The sequence below is a fragment of the Patagioenas fasciata genome, chromosome 36, assembly GCF_037038585.1.
Source record: "Patagioenas fasciata isolate bPatFas1 chromosome 36, bPatFas1.hap1, whole genome shotgun sequence".
Taxonomy (NCBI): domain Eukaryota; kingdom Metazoa; phylum Chordata; class Aves; order Columbiformes; family Columbidae; genus Patagioenas; species Patagioenas fasciata.
The window spans coordinates 2,470,335-2,490,830 of record NC_092555.1 but is presented as its reverse complement, the minus strand read 5'-3'; the positions used below and the strand labels follow the sequence as shown (position 1 = coordinate 2,490,830).

At 61.4% G+C, this 20,496-nt stretch overlaps 2 protein-coding genes across 2 annotated transcripts in view; both read right to left on the bottom strand.

Moving 5' to 3' along the window:
• The window catches only part of CXXC1 (CXXC finger protein 1), a 29,344-nt gene extending 14,870 nt beyond the window's left edge, over window positions 1–14,474 (bottom strand). Inside the window, exons 1-10 of the mRNA XM_065859598.2 lie at window positions 14,346–14,474; window positions 14,161–14,258; window positions 13,131–13,231; window positions 11,498–11,607; window positions 10,052–10,207; window positions 8,170–8,196; window positions 7,855–7,890; window positions 6,572–6,679; window positions 4,438–4,622; window positions 721–928 (exon numbers count right to left, since the gene is read on the bottom strand). Of these exons, the coding sequence (XP_065715670.1) occupies window positions 721–928; window positions 4,438–4,622; window positions 6,572–6,679; window positions 7,855–7,890; window positions 8,170–8,196; window positions 10,052–10,207; window positions 11,498–11,607; window positions 13,131–13,231; window positions 14,161–14,258; window positions 14,346–14,348 (1,032 nt within the window). The 5' untranslated portion in view covers window positions 14,349–14,474. The remainder of the gene's footprint in view (window positions 1–720; window positions 929–4,437; window positions 4,623–6,571; window positions 6,680–7,854; window positions 7,891–8,169; window positions 8,197–10,051; window positions 10,208–11,497; window positions 11,608–13,130; window positions 13,232–14,160; window positions 14,259–14,345) is intronic.
• A 176-nt stretch (window positions 14,475–14,650) lies between these two features.
• Window positions 14,651–20,230, bottom strand: LOC139826179 (synaptonemal complex central element protein 1-like). The gene is made up of 10 exons (XM_071801205.1): window positions 20,072–20,230; window positions 19,116–19,190; window positions 17,774–17,821; window positions 17,088–17,142; window positions 16,918–17,007; window positions 16,752–16,815; window positions 15,961–16,027; window positions 15,717–15,771; window positions 15,531–15,620; window positions 14,651–14,791 (listed from the first exon to the last, which is right to left on the bottom strand). Exons 1-10 carry the CDS (start codon window positions 20,109–20,111, stop codon window positions 14,737–14,739), a joined length of 639 nt encoding a protein of 212 aa, XP_071657306.1. The 5' UTR covers window positions 20,112–20,230; the 3' UTR covers window positions 14,651–14,736.
• Window positions 20,231–20,496: the final 266 nt, after the last annotated feature.

Below are 20,496 nucleotides of genomic sequence, written 5' to 3'. Positions count from 1 at the left end.
GACCCAGGAGTCTGGGGATGAACCCAGGAGCTCAGGAGGGACCCAGGAGTCCGGGGATGAGCCCAGGAGCTCGGGAGGGACCCAGGAGTCCGGGGATGAGCCCAGGAGCTCGGGAGGGACCCAGGAGTCCGGGGATGAACCCAGGAGCTCAGGAGGGACCCAGGAGTTCGGGGCTGGCTTAAGACTTCAGGGCGGGACCCAGGCGTCCAGGTGGGGACCCAGGAGCTCAGGGCTGGCTTAAGACTTCAAGGAGGGACCCAGGAGCTTGGGGAGGGACTCAGGAGTTCGGGGCTGGCTTAAGACTTCAGGGAGGGACCCAGGCGTCCGGGAGGAACCCAGGAGCTCAGGAGGGACCCAGGAATCCGGGGATGAACCCAGGAGCTCAGGAGGGACCCAGGAGCTCAGGGCTGGCTTAAGATTTCAAGGAGGGACCCAGAAGCTTAGGAGGGACCCAGGAGTTCAGGGCTGGCTTAAGACTTCAGGGAGGGAACCAGGCGTCCGGGTGAGGGACCCAGGAGTCCGGGGGTGAACCCAGGAGCTCAGGAGGGACCCAGGAGTTCGGGGATGAACCAAGGAGCTCAGGAGGGACCCAGGAGCTCAGGGTTGGCTTAAGACTTCAAGGAGGGACCCAGGAGCTTGGGGAGGGACCCAGGAGTTCGGGGCTGGCTTAAGACTTCAGGGAGGGACCCAGGCGTCCGGGAGGGACCCAGGCGTGCCCACCTCCTCGTCCTCGCGCGGCGGGTGCCCCTTGGCGCGGGCGATGAGCCCCTCGAGCTCGTGGAACTTCCTCTCCATGTCCTGCAGGCGCAGGCGCGCCTGGTGCTGCTCGCGCCGGATGCGCTCCAGGAGCCGCTTGCCGTGCTCCTCCGCCACGCACGGGCTCTGCTGCCACTGCTGGATGCGCTGCGGAAGGATCTCGTAGATCCGGCTGCGGGGAGAGAGAGGGAAATGATGGGGGGGACCCAGGCGTCCGGAGGACCCAGGCGTTCGGAGGACCCAGGCGTTCGGAGGACCCAGGAGTTAGGGGGGAACAGGAGGTCAGGGGACCCAGGAGGTCGGGAGGGGATCCAGGAGGTCGGGAGGGACCCAGGCGGTCGGGAGGGGACCCAGGAGGTCGGGAGGGGACCCAGGAGGTCGGGAGGGGACCCAGGAGGTCGGGAGGGACGCAGGAGGTCAGGGGATCCACTGCTGGATGCACTGCGGAAGGATCTCGTAGATCCGGCTACGGGGAGAGAGAGGGAAATGATGGGGGGGACCCAGGCGTTCGGGGGGAACAGGAGGTCAGGGGACCCAGGAGTTCAGGAGGGACCCAGGAGTTCGGGGGACACGAGAGGTCAAGGGGACCCAGGAGTTCGGGGGGACATTGGAGGTCAGGGGGACATGGGAGGTCAGGAGGGACCCAGGAGTTCGGGGGACACAAGAGGTCAAGGGGACCCAGGAGTTCGGGGGGACATTGGAGGTCAGGGGGACATGGGAGGTCAGGAGGGACCCAGGAGTTCAGGAGGGACTCAGGCGTTCGGGGGACATGGGAGGTCAAGGGGACCCAGGCATTCAGGGGACATGGGAGGTCAGGAAGGACCCAGGAGTTTGGGGGACATGGGAGGTCAGGAGGGACCCAGGAGTTCAGGAGGGACTCAGGCGTTCGGGGGACATGGGAGGTCAAGGGGACCCAGGCGTTCGGGGGACATGGGAGGTCAGGAAGGACCCAGGAGTTTGGGGGACATGGGAGGTCAGGGGGGACCCAGGAGTTCAGGGGACATGGGAGGTCAGGGGGGACCCAGGAGTTCGGGGGGACATGGGAGGTCAGGGGGACATGGGAGGTCACGAGGGACCCAGGAGTTCAGGAGGGACTCAGGCGTTCGGGGGACATGGGAGGTCAAGGGGACCCAGGCATTCAGGGGACATGGGAGGTCAGGAAGGACCCAGGAGTTTGGGGGACATGGGAGGCCAGGGGGACCCAGGAGTTCAGGAGGGACCCAGGAATTCAGGGGACACGGGCGGTCAGGAGGGACCCAGGAGTTCGGGGGTCATGGGAGGTCAAGGGGACCCAGGAGTTCGGGGGGACATGGGAGGTCAGGAGGGACATGGGAGGTTGGGGGACCCAGGAGTTCGGGAGGGACCCAGGAGTTCGGGAGGGACATGGGAGGTTGGGAGGGACCCAGGTGTTCAGGGGACATTGGAGGTCAGGGGATCCAGGAGTTCAGGAGGGACCCAGGAGTTCGGGAAGGGACCCAGGAGTTCAGGGGTAAAGGTCAAGGTCAATAATGGTCAAGGTCAAAGAGGGGGTCGAGGGTTGGTTTGTTGGGATTCATGGTGGTCAGCACTGATCTATACTGGTCTGTACTGGTCTATACTGGTCAGTGTTAATCTATACTGGTCTGTACTGATCCATAGTGGTCAGAACTCTACCTATACTGGTCTACGGTGATCACTACTGGTCTATACTGGTCACTACGAGACTACACCAGTCAGTACTGGTCTGTACTCATCTATACCAGTCAGTACTAATCTATACTGGTCTGTACTGATTTATACTGGTCTCTACTGGTCCGTATTCACTTGGTGCCCAGCTTGACGTCGCAGGCCTCGCTGCAGTGCTGGGGTAACTGGGACACCGGGGGGGTCTGTCACACCCTGTACTGGTCTGAACTGGTCCGTACTGATCTGTACCGGTCCATACTGGTTTATACTGGTCCGTACTCACTTGGCGGCCAGCTTGACGCCGCAGGCCTCGCTGCAGCACTGGGGTAACTGCGACACCGGGGGGGTCTGTCACACCCTATACTGGTCCGTACTGGTCTATACCAGTCCATACTGGTCTATACTGGTCTGTACTGGCTCGTATGGTTTGTACTGGTCCATACTAGTCTGTAGTAGTTCATACTGGTCTATAACGCTCTATACTGGTCTACAATAATTCATATTGATCTGTACTGACCTATACTGGTCAGTACTGGTCTAATACTGGTGTGTATTATCTATACTGGTCTGTACTGATCTATACTGGTCTGTACCGATCTATACTGGTCCATAACAGTCCATACTGGTCTATACTGGTCCATACTCACTTGGTGCCCAGCTTGACGACGCAGGCCTTGCTGCAGCACTGGGGTAACTGGGACACTGGGGGTATCTATCGCACCCTATACTGCTCCATACTGGTCTATACCGGTCCATACTGGTCTATACTGGTCTGTACTGGCTCGTATGGTTTGTACTGGTGCACACTGGTTTGTGGTAGTTCATACTGGTCTATAATGCTCTATACCGGTCTACAATAATTCATATTGGTTTGTACTGACCTATACTGGTCAGTACTGGTCTGATACTGGTCTGTACTATGTATACTAGTCTGTACTGATCTATACCGGTCTGTACTGGTCCGTACTGGTCCATAACAATCCATACTGGTCTATACTGGTCCGTACTCACTTGGCGCCCAGCTTGACGCCGCAGGCCTCGCTGCAGCACTGGGGTAACTGGGACACCGGGGGGGTCTGTCACACTCTATACTGGTCCGTACTGATCTGTACCGGTCCATACTGGTTTATACTGGTCCGTACTCACTTGGCGGCCAGCTTGACGCCGCAGGCCTCGCTGCAGCACTGGGGTAACTGGGACACCGGGGGGGTCTGTCACACCCTATACTGGTCTGTACTGATCTATACCGGTCCATACTGGTTTATACTGGTCCATACTGGTCCGTACTCACTTGGCGCCCAGCTTGACGCCGCAGGCCTCGCTGCAGCACTGGGGTAACTGGGACACCGGGGGGGTCTGTCACACTCTATACTGGTCCGTACTGATCTATACCGGTCCATACTGGTTTATACTGGTCCATACTGGTCCGTACTCACTTGGCGGCCAGCTTGACGCCGCAGGCCTCGCTGCAGCACTGGGGTAACTGGGACACCGGGGGGGTCTGTCACACCCTATACTGGTCCGTACTGATCTATACCGGTCCATACTGGTTTATACTGGTCCATACTGGTCCGTACTCACTTGGCGGCCAGCTTGACGCCGCAGGCCTCGCTGCAGCACTGGGGTAACTGGGACACCTGGGGGGTCTGTCACACCCTATACTGGTCCGTACTGATCTATACCGGTCCATACTGGTTTATACTGGTTTATACTGGTCCGTACTCACTTGGCGGCCAGCTTGACGCCGCAGGCCTCGCTGCAGCACTGGGGTAACTGGGACACTGGGGGTATCTATCGCACCCTATACTGCTCCATACTGGTCTATACCGGTCCATACTGGTTTATACTGGTCCATACTGGTCCGTACTCACTTGGCGGCCAGCTTGACGCCGCAGGCCTCGCTGCAGCACTGGGGTAACTGCGACACCGGGGGGGTCTGTCACACCCTATACTGGTCCGTACTGATCTATACCGGTCCATACTGGTTTATACTGGTCCATACTGGTCCGTACTCACTTGGCGGCCAGCTTGACGCCGCAGGCCTCGCTGCAGTACTTGGAGGGCGGCCTGGCGGGGCGGGTGCAGCCGGGGCCCAGGCACTGGCCCAGCCCCGCGGGGTCGCGCCCGTCGGGGCGCTGGGGGTGGCGGCTGCGCTCCCGGTGCCGCGCGCGGGGACGGTGACGCTTGTACCGCTCCTCCTTCTGCACCAGTCACACACCAGTTACACACCAGTCACACCAGTTGGCTACACCACTTACGCACAACAGTGAGGCCCCACTAGGCCCCAGTGCCCTCGCAGTAACCCCAATGGCTCCCAGTTACACCCAGTAACCACCAGTAGTTCCCAGTAACCTCTAATAGCCCCCAGTAACTCCCAGTAACCCCCAGTGCTTCCCAGTAGCTCCCAGTAACTCCTGATGGTTCCCAGTAGCTCCCAATAACCCCCAGTGGTTCCCAGTAGCTCCAGTAACTCCCAGTAAACCCCAGTAGCTCCCAGTAACTCCCAGTGGCTCCCAGTAGCTCCCAGTAACCCCCAGTGGTTCCCAGTAGTCCCCAGTAACCACCAGTAGCTCCCAGTAACCTCTAATAGCCCCCAGTAACTCCCAGTAACCCCCAGTGCTTCCCAGTAGCTCCAGTAACTCCCAGTAAACCCCAGTAGCTCCCAGTAACTCCCAGTAGCTCCCAGTAACCCCCAGTGGTTCCCAGTAGTCCCCAGTAACCACCAGTAGCTCCCAGTAACCTCTAATAGCCCCCAGTAACTCCCAGTGCTTCCCAGTAGCTTCAGTAACTCCAGTAAACCCCAGTAACTCCTGATGGTTCCCAGTAGCTCCCAATAATCCCCAGTGGTTCCCAGTAGCTCCCAGTAACCACCAGTAGCTCCCAGTAACCTCTAATAGCCCCCGGTAACTCCCAGTAACCCCCAGTGCTTCCCAGTAGCTCCCAGTAACTCCTGATGGTTCCCAGTAGCTCCCAGTAACCCCCTGTGGTTCCCAGTGGTTCCCAGTAGCCCCCAGTGGTTCCCAGTAGCCCCCAGTGGTTTCCAGTAGCCCCCAGTGGTTCCCAGTGGCTCCCAGTAACTCCCAATGGCTCCTAAAGGTCCCCAGTAACCCCCAGTGGCTCCCAGTAAACCCCAGTGGCTCCCAGTAGCTCCCAATGGTCCCCAGTAGCTCCCAATGGTCCCCAGTAGCTCCCAGTGTCTCCCAGTAACCCCCAATGGCTCCTAAAGGTCCCCAGTAACCCCCAGTGGCTCCCAGTAAACCCCAGTGGCTCCCAGTAGCTCCCAATGGTCCCCAGTAGCTCCCAGTGTCTCCCAGTAACCCCCAATGGCTCCTAAAGGTCCCCAGTAACCCCCAATGGCTCCCAGTAACCCCCAGTGGCTCCCAGTAACCCCCAGTGGTCCCCAGTAGCTCCCAGTGTCTCCCAGTAACCCCCAATGGCTCCTAAAGGTCCCCAGTAACCCCCAGTGGCTCCCAGTAGCTCCCAATGGTCCCCACTAGCTCCCAGTAACCCCTAATGGTCCCCAGTAGCTCCTAATGGCTCCCAGTAGCTCCCAGTAACCACCAATGGCTCCCAGTAACCACCAATGGCTCCTAATGATCCCCAGTACGTCCCAGTAAACCCCAGTGGCTCCCAGTGCCCTCCCAGTAACCCCTAATGATCCCCAGTAGCTTCCAATAACCCCCAGTGGCTCCCAGTACATCCCAGTAGCTCCCAACGGTCCCCAGTAGCTCCCCAGATCCCCCCAAAAAGGGACCCAGGCGTCCGGGAGACCCCAAATAAGGGACCCATAAACCCCTCAAATTAACCCCAAACCACCCCAACCCCCTCAAAAAAGGACCCAGGCGTCCGGGTGACCCAAATAAGGGACCCAGGCATCCGGGTGACCCCAAATAAGGGACCCATTAACCCCCAAATTAATCCCAAATCACCCCAGATCCCCCAGGGACCTCCCCAAAAAGGGACCCAGGCGTCCGGGTGTCCCAAAAAAGGGACCCAGGCGTCCGGGAGAGCTCAAAAAAGGAACCCAGAAACGCCCCAAAACGGCTCCAAATGCCCCAAAATGGGCCCCAAACCCCCACCAGGGACCCCCCAAAAAGGGACCCAGGTGTCCGGGTGACCCCAAAAAAGGGACCCAGGCGTCCGGCCGCACCTTTTTGTCGGATTTCTTGTCGCGGCGCTTGACGTGTTTGACCTTGACGGCGCGTTTGCGCAGCACGGGGTCCAGGAACGGGGCGTCCTCGGGGTCACTGAGCCAGGGCTGGGGACACGGGACATGGGACATGGGGACAGGGGTCAGGGGGATATGGGGGACATGGGGGATATGGGGGATGGGGGGATATGGGGGATGGGGGGACATGGCGATATGGGGGGACATGGCGATATGGGGGGACATGGCGATATGGGGGGACATGGCGATATGGGGACGGGGGACATGGGGACAGGGGGGGACACGAGGGGACACAGGGGGATATGGGTGACAGGGGGATATGGGGGGATATGGGGGAACAGGGGGATATGGGGGGACAGGGGGATATGGGGGGACAGGGGGATATGGGGGACAGGGGGGAACATGGGGATATGGGGGACAGGGGGATATGGGGGGACAGGGGGGATATGGGGGGACAGGGGGGATATGGGGGGATATGGGGGACATGGGGGGATATGGGGGGATATGGGGGAACAGGGGGATATGGGGGAACACGGGGATATGGGGGGATATGGGGGACATGGGGGGATATGGGGGGATATGGGGGAACAGGGGGATATGGGGGACAGGAGGATATGGGGGACAGGGGGATATGGGGGACAGGGGGGATATGGGGGGATATGGGGGATATGGGAATATGGGGACATGGTGGGGACATGGGGATATGGGGACATGGGGATATGGTGGGACATAGGGGGACAGGGGGATGGGGGACAGGGGGACACGGGGATATGTGGGACATGGGGGACATGGTGGGGGACATAGGGTGGGACATGGGGACACGAAGGACATGGGGATATGGGGACACACGGGGATATGGGGACAGGAGGACATGATGGGACATGGGGGACACGGGGACAGGGGGGACACGAGGACATGGGGATATGAGGGGACATGGGGATATGAGGGGACATGGGGGGACACGGGGATATGGGGACAGGAAGACATGATGGGACATGGGGGACACGGGGACATGGGGGGACATGGGGGACAGGGGGATATGAGGGGACACGGGGGACAGGGGGACATAGGGATATGGAGGACACAGGGAACAAGGGGGGACACGGGGGGATGGGACGGGGGGACACAGGGGGAATGGGGGGGAATGGGGGGGGAATAAAGGGGAAAAAAGGGGGGGGACACAGGACACGGGGGACACGGCTCAGGTTGTGGTGTGGGGGTTCAGGGGGGTTTTTGGGGTGCTTTAGGGGTTTTCGGGTACTCACCATTCCGTGCTCCTCACAGGGGCCGTTGCCGAGGTCCTGGGGGAGAAAGGGGGGTCAGGGACCCAGGAGTTCGGGAGGGACCCAGGAGTTCGGGAGGGGGACCCAGGAGTTCGGGAGGGACCCAGGAGTTCAGGAGGGGGACCCAGGTGTCCGGGAGACCCCAAAAAAGAGGACCCAGGTGTCCGGGAGATGGACCCAGGCATCCAGGAGAGAGGGACCCAGGAGTGCGGGAAAAGGGACCCAGGCGTCCGGGAGACCCTGAAAAAGGGGACCCAGGCATCCGGGAAAGAGGGACCCAGGCATCCGGGTACTCACCGAGGCAGGGAAATACTTGTAGGATTCCTGTGGGGAGAAAAGGACACGTCAGTGACACGCTAAGAACACGCTAAGAACACACTAAGAACATGCTAAAAACATGCTAAGAACACGCTAAGAACAGACATTAAAGCCACAAGAGACACACCACAAACCACACGCCAAAGCCATTCCAAACACGCTAAGCACACGCTACGAACACGTGTTAAAGCCACAAGACACACAACACAAACCACACGCCAAAACCATTTGGAACACGCTAAGAACACGCCAAGCACACGCTATAAACCCTTTAAGAACCCACTAAGAACCCACCACGCACACCCATTAAAGCCACAAGACACGCAACACAAACCACGCACCAAAGCCCTTCCAAACATGCTAAGAACACGCTAAGAACACGTTAAGAACATGCATTAAAGCCACGAGACACACAGCACAAACCACGCACCAAAGAGGTTCCAAACACGCTAAGAACGCGCCAAGCAAACGCATTAAAGTCACAAGATGCGTAACACAAATCACATGCCAAAGCCATTCCGAACACGCTAAGAACACGTATTAAAGTCACAAGATGCGTAACACAAATCACACGCCAAAAAGGTTCTGAACACGCTAAGAACATGCTAAGAACGTGTTAAGAACACGTGTTAAAGTCACAACACGCGTAACACAAACCACGTGCCAATACCGTTCTGAACACGCTAAGTACACGCTAAAGCACACGCCTTAAAGCCACAAGACACGCAACACACATCACACGCCAAAAAGGTTCCAAACACACTAAGAACACACCACGCACACCCATTAAAGCCACAAGATGCACAACACAAACCACGTGCCAAAGCCGTTCCAAACACGCTAAGAACACGCCAAGCACACGCTATAAACCCATTAAGAACCCACTAAGAACCCACTGAGAACACACCACGCACACCCATTAAAGCCACAAGACACGCAACACAAACCACGCGCCAAAGCGCTTCCGAACACGCTAAGAACACACCAAGCACACCCATTAAAGCCACAAGACACGCAACACGAACCACGCGCCAAAGCCATTCCAAACACGCTAAGAACACACCAAGCACACGCTATAAACCCTTTAAGAACCCCCTAAGAACCCACCACGCACACCCATTAAAGCCACAAGACACGCAACACAAACCACGCGTCAAAGCCGTTCCAAACACGCTAAGAACACGCTAAGAACATGCATTAAAGCCACGAGACACACAGCACAAACCACGCGCCAAAACCATTCCAAACACGCTAAGAACACACCAAGCACACGCTATAAACCCTTTAAGAACCCCCTAAGAACCCACCACGCACACCCATTAAAGCCACAAGACACGCAACACAAACCACGCGTCAAAGCCGTTCCAAACACGCTAAGAACACGCTAAGAACACGCTAAGAACATGCATTAAAGCCACGAGACACACAGCACAAACCACGCGCCAAAACCATTCCAAACACGCTAAGAACACACCAAGCACACCCATTAAAGCCACAAGACATGCAACACAAACCACGCGCCAAAGGCCTTCCGAACACGCTAAGAACACACTAAGAACACATTAAGAACATGCATTAAAGCCACGAGACACACAGCACAAACCACGTGCCAAAGCGCTTCCGAACACACTAAGAACACACCAAGCACATCCATTAAAGCCACAAGACACGCAACACGAACCACGCGCCAAAGCCATTCCAAACACGCTAAGAACACACCAAGCACACGCTATAAACCCTTTAAGAACCCCCTAAGAACCCACCACGCACACCCATTAAAGCCACAAGACACGCAACACAAACCACGCGCCAAAGGCCTTCCGAACACGCTAAGAACACGCCAAGCACACGCGTGACGCACCCGGGCGCGCAGCTGGCACTGGCGCAGGCGGCACTTCTGGCGGATCTTGTTGGGCCCCCCGAATTTCTTCATGTCGCGGCAGAAGTCGCACAGCCCGCAGTCCTCGGGGCGCCGGCACGCCTCGCACTCCCCGCACATGCGCGCCGACCGCTTCACCTGCGCCAAACACAGGACCCAGGCGTCCGGGAGGGAACCCAGGCGTCCGGGAGGGTCTACGGGACGCCTGGGTCCTTTTGTGGAATCCAGGGTTACACCCCCGGGATGCTGGAGGGGTGTGAAGAGGAACAGAGCACCTAGCCCGGATGCCTGGGTCCCTTTCCCGGACGCCTGGGTCCCTTGTTTGAGGTCTCCCGAATGCCTGGGTTCCCCCTCCCAGATGCCTGGGTCCCTTTCCCGAACGCCTGGGTCCCCTCCTGAATGCCTGGGTCCCTCTCCCGGACGCCTGGGTCCCTTATTTGAAATCTCCCGAATGCCTGGGTCCCTCTCCTGGATGCCTGGGTCCCTCTCCCGAACTCCTGGGTTCCCCCTCCCGGATGCCTGAGTCCCTTGTTTATGGTTTCCCGAATGCCTGGGTCCCTTTCCCGGACGCCTGAGTCCCTTTCCCGGACGCCTGGGTCCCCTCCTGAATGCCTGGGTCCCTCTCCCAGACGCCTGGGTCCCTTATTTGAAATCTCCCGAATGCCTGGGTCCCTCTCCTGGATGCCTGGGTCCCTCTCCCGAACTCCTGGGTTCCCCCTCCCGGATGCCTGAGTCCCTTGTTTATGGTTTCCCGAATGCCTGGGTCCCTTTCCCGGACGCCTGGGCCCCTCTCCCGGATGCCTGGGTCCCCTATTTGAGGCCTCCTGAACGCCTGGGTCCCTCTCCCGAACGCCTGGGTCCCTTATTTGAGATCTCCCGAATGCCTGGGTCCCTCTCCTGGATGGCTGGATCCCTCTCCCGAATGCCGGGGTTCCCCCTCCCGGATGGCTGGGTCCCTTTTCCGGACACCTGGGTCCCTCTCCCGGATGCCTGAGTCCCTTGTTTAAGGTCTCCCGAATGCCTGGGTCCCTTTCCCGGACACCTGGGTCCCTTTCCCAGACACCTGGGTCCCCTCTCCCGGACACCTGGGTCCCTTATTTGAGGTCCTCAGAATGCCTGGGTCCCTTTCCCGGACGCCTGGGTCCCTTTCCCGGACACCTGGGTCCCCTCTCCCGGACGCCTGGGTCCCTTATTTGAGATCTCCCGAATGCCTGGGTCCCCCTCCTGGATGCCTGGGTCCCTTTCCCGGACACCTGGGTCCCTTCCCTGGATGCCTGGGTCCCCCTCCCGGACACCTGGGGTCCCCTGAACTCCTGGGTCCCCTCCCGGATGCCTGGGTCCTTTGCCTGAATGCCTGGGTCCCCCCTCCCAGACACCTTGGGTCCCCCCGGACGCCTGGGTCCCCTCCCGGACGCCTGGGTCCCTCACCTTGGCGGCCCGGCCGTGCTCGGTCTCCTGGGATTTGGGGGTTTCGGGGTCTCTCTCCTTTTCCCGCCATTTCTTGTGCCGGTACCGGATCTCCAGGGTGGGGTCCTTCTCTGCGGGGGGAGGGGAGGACTCAGCGGGGGACCCAGGCGTCCGGGAGGGACCCAGGCGTCCGGGAACCCCAAAAAGTGGACCCAGGCGTCCGGGGAAGGACCCAGGCATCCGGGGAACCTCAAAACAGGGACCCATGAACCCCCCAAATTAACCCCAAAGTGAGCCCAGACCTCCCCAAGGACCCCCCCCAAAAAGGGACCCAGGCGTCCGGGTGCCCCGAATAAGGGACCCAGGCATCCGGGAGACCCCAATAAGGGACCCAGGCGTCCGGGAGACCCCAATAAGGGACCCATAAACCCCCCAAATTAACCCCAAATCACCCCAATGTGACCCCAGTCCCCCCCAGGGACCCCCTAAAAGGGACCCAGGCGTCCGTGTGCCCCGAATAAAGGACCCAGGCATCCGGGAGACCACAAATAAGGGACCCAGGCGTTCGGGTGCCCCAATATGGGACCCAGAAACCCCATAAAACCCCCAAAATGAGCCCAAATCCCCCAAAAATGGGACCCCAGATCCCCCAGGAACCCCCTGAAAAGGGACCCAGGCATCCGGGAGACCCCAATAAAGGACCCAGGCGTCCGGGTGCCCCAAATAAAGGACCCAGGCGTCCAGGAGACCCCTAAATAGGACCCATAAACCCCCCAAATTAACCCCAAATCACCCCAATTTGACCCCAGCACCCCCAGGGACCCCCCTAAAAGGGACCCAGGCGTCCGGGTGACCCTAAGTAAGGGACCCAGGCATCCGGGAGAGCTCAAAATAAGGAGCCAGAAACCCCCATAAAACCCCCCAAATGGCTCCAAATCCCCCAAAACGGGACCCCAGCCCCCGCCAGGGACCCCCTGAAAAGGGACCCAGGCGTCCGGGAGACCACAATAAAGGACCCAGGCGTCCGGGTGCCCTAAATAAAGGACCCAGGCGTCCAGGAGACCCCTAAATAGGACCCATAAACCCCCCAAATTAACCCCAAATCACCCCAATTTGACCCCAGCACCCCCAGGGACCCCCCTAAAAGGGACCCAGGCGTCCCGGTGACCCTAAGTAAGGGACCCAGGCGTCCGGGAGAGGGACCCAGGCGTCTGGGATAGCTCAAAATAAGGACCCAGAAACCCCCATAAAACCCCCCAAATGGCTCCAAATCCCCCAAAATGGGACCCCAGCCCCCGCCAGGGACCCCCTGAAAAGGGACCCAGGCGTCTGGGAGACCACAATAAAGGACCCAGGCGTCCGGGTGCCCTAAATAAAGGACCCAGGCGTCCAGGAGACCCCTAAATAGGACCCATAAACCCCCCAAATTAACCCCAAATCACCCCAATTTGACCCCAGCACCCCCAGGGACCCCCCTAAAAGGCACCCAGGCGTCCCGGTGACCCTAAGTAAGGGACCCAGGCATCCGGGAGAGCTCAAAATAAGGAGCCAGAAACCCCCATAAAACCCCCCAAATGGCTCCAAATCCCCCCAAAATGGGCCCCCGGTCCCCCCAGGGACCCCCAAAAAAGGGACCCAGGCGTCCGGCTCTCACCGCGGCACTGCCGGCAGTACCACTCCCGAATGGCCTTGGCCATCTTCTCCGTGATGTTGATGCAGTCGCCGTGGAACCACTCGTTGCAGTTGTCGCAGCCGCTGCCAAGAAGGGACCCAGGAGTTCGGGGGGGACCCAGGAGTTCGGTAAAGGGACCCAGGAGTTCAGGAGGGACCCAGGAGTGCGGGGAGGGACCCAGGAGTGCGGGGAGGGACCCAGGAGTGCGGGGAGGAACCCAGGAGTGCGGGAATAGGGGACCATAATGGGGACCCAGGTGTTCGGAGGGACCCAGGAGTTCGGCAAAGGGACCCAGGAGTTCAGGAAAAGGGACCCAGGAGTCCGGAGAAAGGGACCCAGGAGTCTGGGGGACAGAGACCATAAGGGGGACTCAGGTGTTCAGGAGGGACACAGGAGTTCGGGAAAGGGCACCCAGGCATTTGGGAGGGCACCCAGGAGTCCAAGGAACAGGGACCATAATGGGGACCCAGGAGTTCGGCAAAGGGACCCAGGAGTTCGGAAAAAGGGATCCAGGAGTCCGGGAAAAGGGACCCAGGAGTCCGGGGGATAGGGACCCAGGAGTCCGGGGGATAGGGACCATAAGGGGGACCCAGGTGTTCAGAGGGACCCAGGAGTTTGGGAAAAGGGACCCAGGAGTCTGGGAATAAGGGACCCAGGTGTTTGGGGAAAGGGACCATAATGGGGACCCAGGCGTTCGGGAGGGACCCAGGAGTTCGGGAAAAGGGACCATAATGGGGACCCAGGTGTTCAGGAGGGACCCAGGAGTTCGGGGAAAGGGGACCCAGGAGTCCGGGAAAAGGGAAGATATGGAAGGACCCAGGCGTTCGGGAGGGGACCCAGGCGTTCGGGAAAGGGACCCAGGAGTTCGGGAAAAGGGACCCAGGAGTTCGGGAAAAGGGACCCAGGAGTTCGGGAAAAGGGACCCAGGAGTTCGGGAAGAGGGACCCAGGAGTTCGGGAAGAGGGACCCAGGAGTTCGGGAGGGGACCCAGGCGTCCGGGCCGCTCACTCACATCATGAAGCAGTTGATATCGGGTTTCCTGCACACACAATAAACCGGCGCGTTCTCCTCCCCGCCCGCCGGCGCCTCCGCGTCCGAAAACTCGCTGTCCTGCTTCAGAACACACACATCAGGTCCCTCCCGAACCCCAAAATCCCCCGAATTCACCCCAAATTCCCCCCCCCCCGCTTCTGTCACCATCGTTGCGTTGCCGCCGCCGACGCGAAGGCCGCGGAAACCGGAAGTAGGAGGGGCGACTTCCGATGCGTCGCCGTACGGAAGGGGGTTACGGCGCAAAGATGGCGGCGCCCGCCATGGGGAGGAGCGAGAGGCGGCGGCCATGTTGGGGGGGGCGGATGAATTGAAGCGGCGGGACCCGGATGGAGACGAATAGAATGGACGTTTATTGCGGACATGGGGACAGACAGGGGGACAACGGGACATGGGGACACGGGGACATGGGGACAAGGGGGCATGGGAACAAGGGGACTGACAGGGGGACGTGGGGACAGACAGGGGGACGTGGGGACAGGGGGACATGGGGACAGGGGGACAGACAGGGGGACAAGGGGACGTTTCCCGTCTCTCGTTACGGGGTCGTGGCCTCCAGGGGGCGCTGCAGCCGCTCCATGTCCTGCAGGAGCCTGAGGGGGCGTGGTCAGGGGGACCCAGGAGTTCGGGGAGGGGACCCAGGAGTTCGGGGAGGGGACCCAGGAGTTCGGGGAGGGGACCCAGGAGTTCGGGAGGGGACCCAGGAGTTCGGGAAAGGGACCCAGGAGTTCGGGGAGGGACCATAATGGGGACCCAGGAGTTCGGGAAAGGGACCCAGGAGTTCGGGAGGGGACCCAGGAGTTCGGGGAAGGACCATAATGGGGACCCAGGAGGTCGGGAAACGGACCCAGGAGTTCGGGAGCGGACCCAGGAGTTCGGGGAAGGACCATAATGGGGACCCAGGAGTTCGGGAAAGGGACCTAGGAGTTCGGGGAGGGACCATAATGGGGACCCAGGAGTTTGGGAAAGGCACCCAGGAGTTCGGGAGGGGACCCAGGAGTTCGGGAGGGGACCCAGGAGTTCGGGGAAGGACCATAATGGGAACCCAGGAGTTCGGGGGGGGGACTCAGGAGTTCGGGGAAGGACCATAATGGGGACCCAGGAGTTTGGGAAAGGGACCCAGGAGTTCGGGAGGGGACCCAGGAGTTCGGGGAAGGACCAAATGGGAACCCAGGAGTTCGGGAAACGGACCCAGGAGTTCGGGAGGGGACCCAGGAGTGGGGAGGGACCATAATGGGGACCCAGGAGTTCGGGAAACGGACCCAGGAGTTCGGGGAGGGACCACAATGGGGACCCAGGAGTTCGAGAGGGGACCCAGGCATCCGGGCTCACCTGTCCCTGCGGTGCTGATTGGTCAGTTTCTGGCCAAGCTCCGCCCCCAGGCGCTGCCGTGCCGCCTCCATCTCCTGCTCTACCAATCGCCTGCGGGACCCAGGCGTTCGGGGGTGGGGGGGCGGAGTCAGTTGCTAGGGGGGCGGGGCCAATGGTTAGGGGGCGGGGCCAGGCGCTGTCACTCACGTGGCCACGAAGGCTTCAGGGCCCAGTTGCTTCTCCAGCTCCAGCAGGTGGCGCTCTACGGGGGGACCCAGGCGTTCGGGGAGGGACCCAGGAGTGCCCCAAGGGACCCAGGAGTGCCCCAAGGGACTCAGGAGTTCGGGAGGGGACCCAGGCGTTCGGGAGGGGACCCAGGAGTTCGGGAGGGACCCAGGCGTTCGGGAGGGGACCCAGGCGTTCGGGAGGGACCCAGGCGTCCGGGGCTCACCCTGGCTCAGCAGCTTCTCCCGCTTCTCCTCCAGTTTCACCAGTTCAGCCTCCAACTGGGCTGGGGCCTGTGGGAGGGACCCAGGCGTCCGGGAGGGACCCAGGCGTCCGGGAGACCCCCAAAAAAGGGACCCAGGTGTCCGGGAAAAGGACCCAGGTGTCCAGGAGACGTCAAATAAGGGACCCAGGCGTCCGGGAAAGGGACCCAGGCGTCCGGGAGACTTCAAATAAGGGACCCAGGTGTCCGGGAAAAGGACCCAGGCGTCCGGGAAAGGGACCCAGGCGTCCGGGAAAGGGACCCAGATGTCTGGGAGGCCTCAAATAAGGGACCCAGGTGTCCGGGAAAGGGACCCAGGCGTCTGGGAGACACCAAGTAAAGGACCCAGGTGTCTGGGGAAGGGGACCCAGGCATCCGAGAGACCCCCAAAAAAGGGACCCAGGCGTCTGGGAGGCCTCAAATAAGGGACCCAGGCATCCGGGAAAGGGGACCCAGGTGTCCGGGAAGAGGACCCAGGCGTCCGGGAGACTTCAAATAAGGGACCCAGGCGTCCGGGAAAGGGACCCAGGCGTCCGGGAGGCCTCAAATAAGGGACCCAGGTGTCCGGGAGAGGGGACCCAGGTGTCCGGGAAAGGGACCCAGGCGTCCGGGAGACTTCAAATAAGGGACCCAGGCGTCCGGGAAAGGGACCCAGGCATCTGGGAGACACCAAGTAAAGGACCCAGGTGTCCGGGGAAGGGGACCCAGGCATCCGAGAGACCCCCAAAAAAGGGACCCAGGCGTCCGGTGCTCACGTGCGCCCCCTGCAGTTCCTTGTGCTGCTCCATGATGTCCTCGAGCTGCCGCCAGAACTCGAACCTTTGGGTGACAAAGAGGGGGGGTAGGGGGTCCCCAACGCGTCACATGACCCAGGGTGTCCCCAATGTGTCACATGACCCGGGTTGGTGTCACGTGACCCACCGGTGTCCCCGCCGCTGGTTCCGAATGCGGTCCCGGCGCTGCCCCTCCCCCGCCAGCTCCTGTTGCCGGTTCAGGATCGACCCCCAGCGCCTAAAATGGGTCAAAGGTCACGGGGTCGTCAAGGAGGTCAAAGGTCATCCCTACCCCTCCCCCAGGCCACGCCCACTCACCTTTGACCTTTGGCCTCCAACTCTTCCCAGCGCAGGCGGGAAACACGGAGGGACTCTGGAGGGACCCAGGTGTCCGGGAGGGACCCAGGAGTGCCCCAAGGGACCCAGGAGTTCGGGAGGGACCCAGGAGTGCCCCAAGGGACCCAGGAGTTCGGGAGGGACCCAGGAGTGCCCCAAGGGACCCAGGAGTTCGGGGAGGGACCCAGGAGTTCGGGAGGGACCCAGGAGTGCCCCAAGGGACCCAGGAGTTCGGGAGGGACCCAGGAGTTCGGGAGGGACCCAGGAGTGCCCCAAGGGACCCAGGAGTTCGGGGAGGGACCCAGGAGTTTGGGAGGGACCCAGGAGTGGCCCAAGGGACCCAGGAGTTCGGGAGGGACCCAGGAGTTCTGGAGGGACCCAGGAGAATGGGGAGGGACCCAGGAGTTCGGGAGGGACCCAGGAATTCGGGAGGGACCCAGGAGTTCGGGAGGGACCCAGGAGAATGGGGAAGGACCCAGGAGAATGGAGAGGAACCCAGGAGTGCCCCAAGGGACCCAGGAGTTCAGGAGGGACCCAGGAGTTCGGGAAGGACCCAGGAGTGCCCCAAGGGACCCAGAAGTTCGGGGAGGGACCCAGGAGTGCCCCAAGGGACCCAGGCATCCGGGAGGGACCCAGGTGTCCGGGAGGGACCCAGGCGTCCGGCTCACCCTGTTTCTGCTGCCACAGCCCGTCCAGCGCCGCCCGACGCTCCTCAACTGTGGGGGGGTGGGGGTCAGAGCCCGGACGCCTGGGTCCCTTCCCCGGACGCCTGGGTCCCCTCCTGGTCCAGCTGATGCCCCAATTCCCCCCAGAATTGCCCCAAAATGGGTCTTGGGGACCCCAAATCCCCTTGAAAGTGATTGACAAGTGGCCCCGCCCACAAGCCCATGGCCACGCCCACCAACCCTGGGCCCCTCCCACCAGCCCTTGGAGCCACCCACACACCCTTGGCCCCGCCCACCAGCCCTTGGCCCCTCTTACCAGCCCTTGGAACCACCCACATGTCCTTGGCCCCACCCACAAGACCGTGGCCCCTCCCACCACCCTTGCATCCACCCACACACCCTTGGCCCCGCCCACCAGCTGTGGGACCCACCCACACACCCTTGGCCCCGCCCACCAGCCCTTGGCCCCTCCTACCAGCCCTTGAAGCCACCCACAGGTCCTTGGCCCCACCCACAAGACTGTGGCCCCTCCCACCACCTTTGGATCCACCCACACCCTTGGCCCCGCCCACTAGCCCTGGGATCCACCCACACACCCTGGCCCCGCCCACCAGCCCTTGGCTCCACTCAAACATCCTTGGCCCCGCCCACCAGCCCTGGGATCCACCCACACACCCTTGGCCCCTCCCACCAGCCCTTGGTTCCACCCACACGCCCTTGGCCCCGCCCACAGCCCTGGGCTCCACCCACACTTCTTTGACCCCGCCCACCAGCCCGTGGCCCCTCCCACCAGCCCTTGAATCCACCCCCACGCCCTTGGCCCCGCCCACCAGCCCTGGGATCCACCCACACGTCTTTGACCCCGCCCACAAGCCCTTGGCCCCTCCTGCCAGCCCTTGAATCCACCCATGCACCCTTGGCCCCGCCCACCAGCCCTGGGCTCCACCCACACACCCTTGGCCCCGCCCACCAGCCCTGGGCTCCACCCACACATCATTGGCCCCGCCCACAAGCCTGTGGCCCCTCCCACCAGCCCTGGGCTCCACCCACACACCCTTGGCCCCGCCCACCAGCCCTGGGTTCCACCCACACATCCTTGGCCCCTCCCACCAGCCCTGGGTTCCACCCACACATCCTTGGCCCCTCCCACCAGCCCTGGGTTCCACCCACATGCCCTTGGCCCCGCCCACCAGCCCTTGGCCACTGCCCAGCACCTCCTGGCCCCACCCACCACCTCTTGGCCCCGCCCCCGATCTCCTGGCTCCGCCCCCTCCCCAGGCACTGGGCGACTCTCCCGGACGCCTGGGTCCCTCCCGGACGCCTGGGTCCCCTGAGGGTGGCTCACGCTGGTCCAGTTGTTGCTGCAGGTCCTGAGTGTGACCCTGGGACTGGGCCAGATCCTGCGCGGCCGCCTGGCGGGCTGGGGACAGACAGGGGACGTGGGACAGACAGGGGGACAAGAGACATATGGGGGGACAGGGGACAGGGGGACAGGGGGATATGGGGACAGGGGGATATGGGGGATATGGGGACATGGGGACAGGGGGATATGGGGACAGGGGGATATGGGGGATATGGGGACAGGGGGACAGGGGGATATGGGGACAGGGGGATATGGGGGATATGGGGACATGGGGACAGGGGGACAGGGGGGACAGGAGGATATGGGGACGGGGGGACAGGGGGGGATATGGGGACAGAGGGACATGGGGACAGGGGGATATGTGGACATGGGGACGGGGGGACAGGGAGACAGGGGGACGTGGGGACAAGGGGATATGGGGACATGGGGACAGGGGGACATGGGGATATGGGGACAGGGGGGACAGGGGGACAGGGGGACATGGGGACATGGAGACATGGGGACAGGGGGACATGGGGACAGGGGGATATGGGGATATGGGGACAGGGGGGACAGGGGGACATGGGGACAGGGGGATGGGGGGACATGGGGATATGGGGACAGGGGGATGGGGGGACAGGGGGACATGGGGACAGGGGGATATGGGGACAGAAGGATATGGGGACAGGGGGACATGGGGACAGGGGGATATGGGGACAGAAGGATATGGGGACAGGGGGATATGGGGACAGGGGGACATGGGGACAGGGGGACAGGGGGACAGGGAGGATATGGGGACAGGGGGACATGGGACAGACAGGTGGACAGAGGGACATGGGGATATGAGGACAGGGAGGTATGGGGATATGGGGGAGAGGGGGACAGGGGGACATGGGACAGGGGGACATGGGGACAGGGGGATATGGGACAGGGGGACATGGGGACATGGGGACCCTCACCCCGGTTCAGGCTCCGCAGTCGCCCCATCAGCATCTCCATCCTTGGGGTCACCCAGGGGGACGAGGGACACCTGGGGACACATGGACACTCGTGTCTATGGGGACACACGGACGCTCGTGTCTATGGGGACAGACGTTTCCCGCCATTTTCTGTCACGTTTTCCCCCCATTTTCTGTCACGTTTTCCCCCCATTTTCTGTCACGTTTTCCCGCCATTTTCTGTCACATTTTCCCGCCATTTTCTGTCACGTTTTCCCCCCATTTTCTGTCCCGTTTCCCCCCATTTTCTGTCACGTTTCCCCCCCATTTTCTGTCACGTTTTCCCCCCATTTTCTGCCCCTTTCTCCCCTCCATTTTCTGTCCCTCCTTCCCGCCATTTTCTGTCCCATTTTCCCCCATTTTCTGTCCCATTTTCCCGCCATTTT

Bases quoted from the DNA above. Each gene is read 5' to 3' on its own strand.
- LOC139826179 (XM_071801205.1), bottom strand. From the start codon at position 20,111: ATGGAGATGCTGATGGGGCGACTGCGGAGCCTGAACCGGG. The intron at 17,822-19,115 runs GTGAGCCACCCT...ACCCCCCCACAG, and splicing joins GCAGCAACAACTGGACCAGC to TTGAGGAGCGTCGGGCGGCG. The intron at 17,143-17,773 runs GTGAGCCGGACG...GGGTCCCTCCAG, and splicing joins GCTGTGGCAGCAGAAACAGG to AGTCCCTCCGTGTTTCCCGC.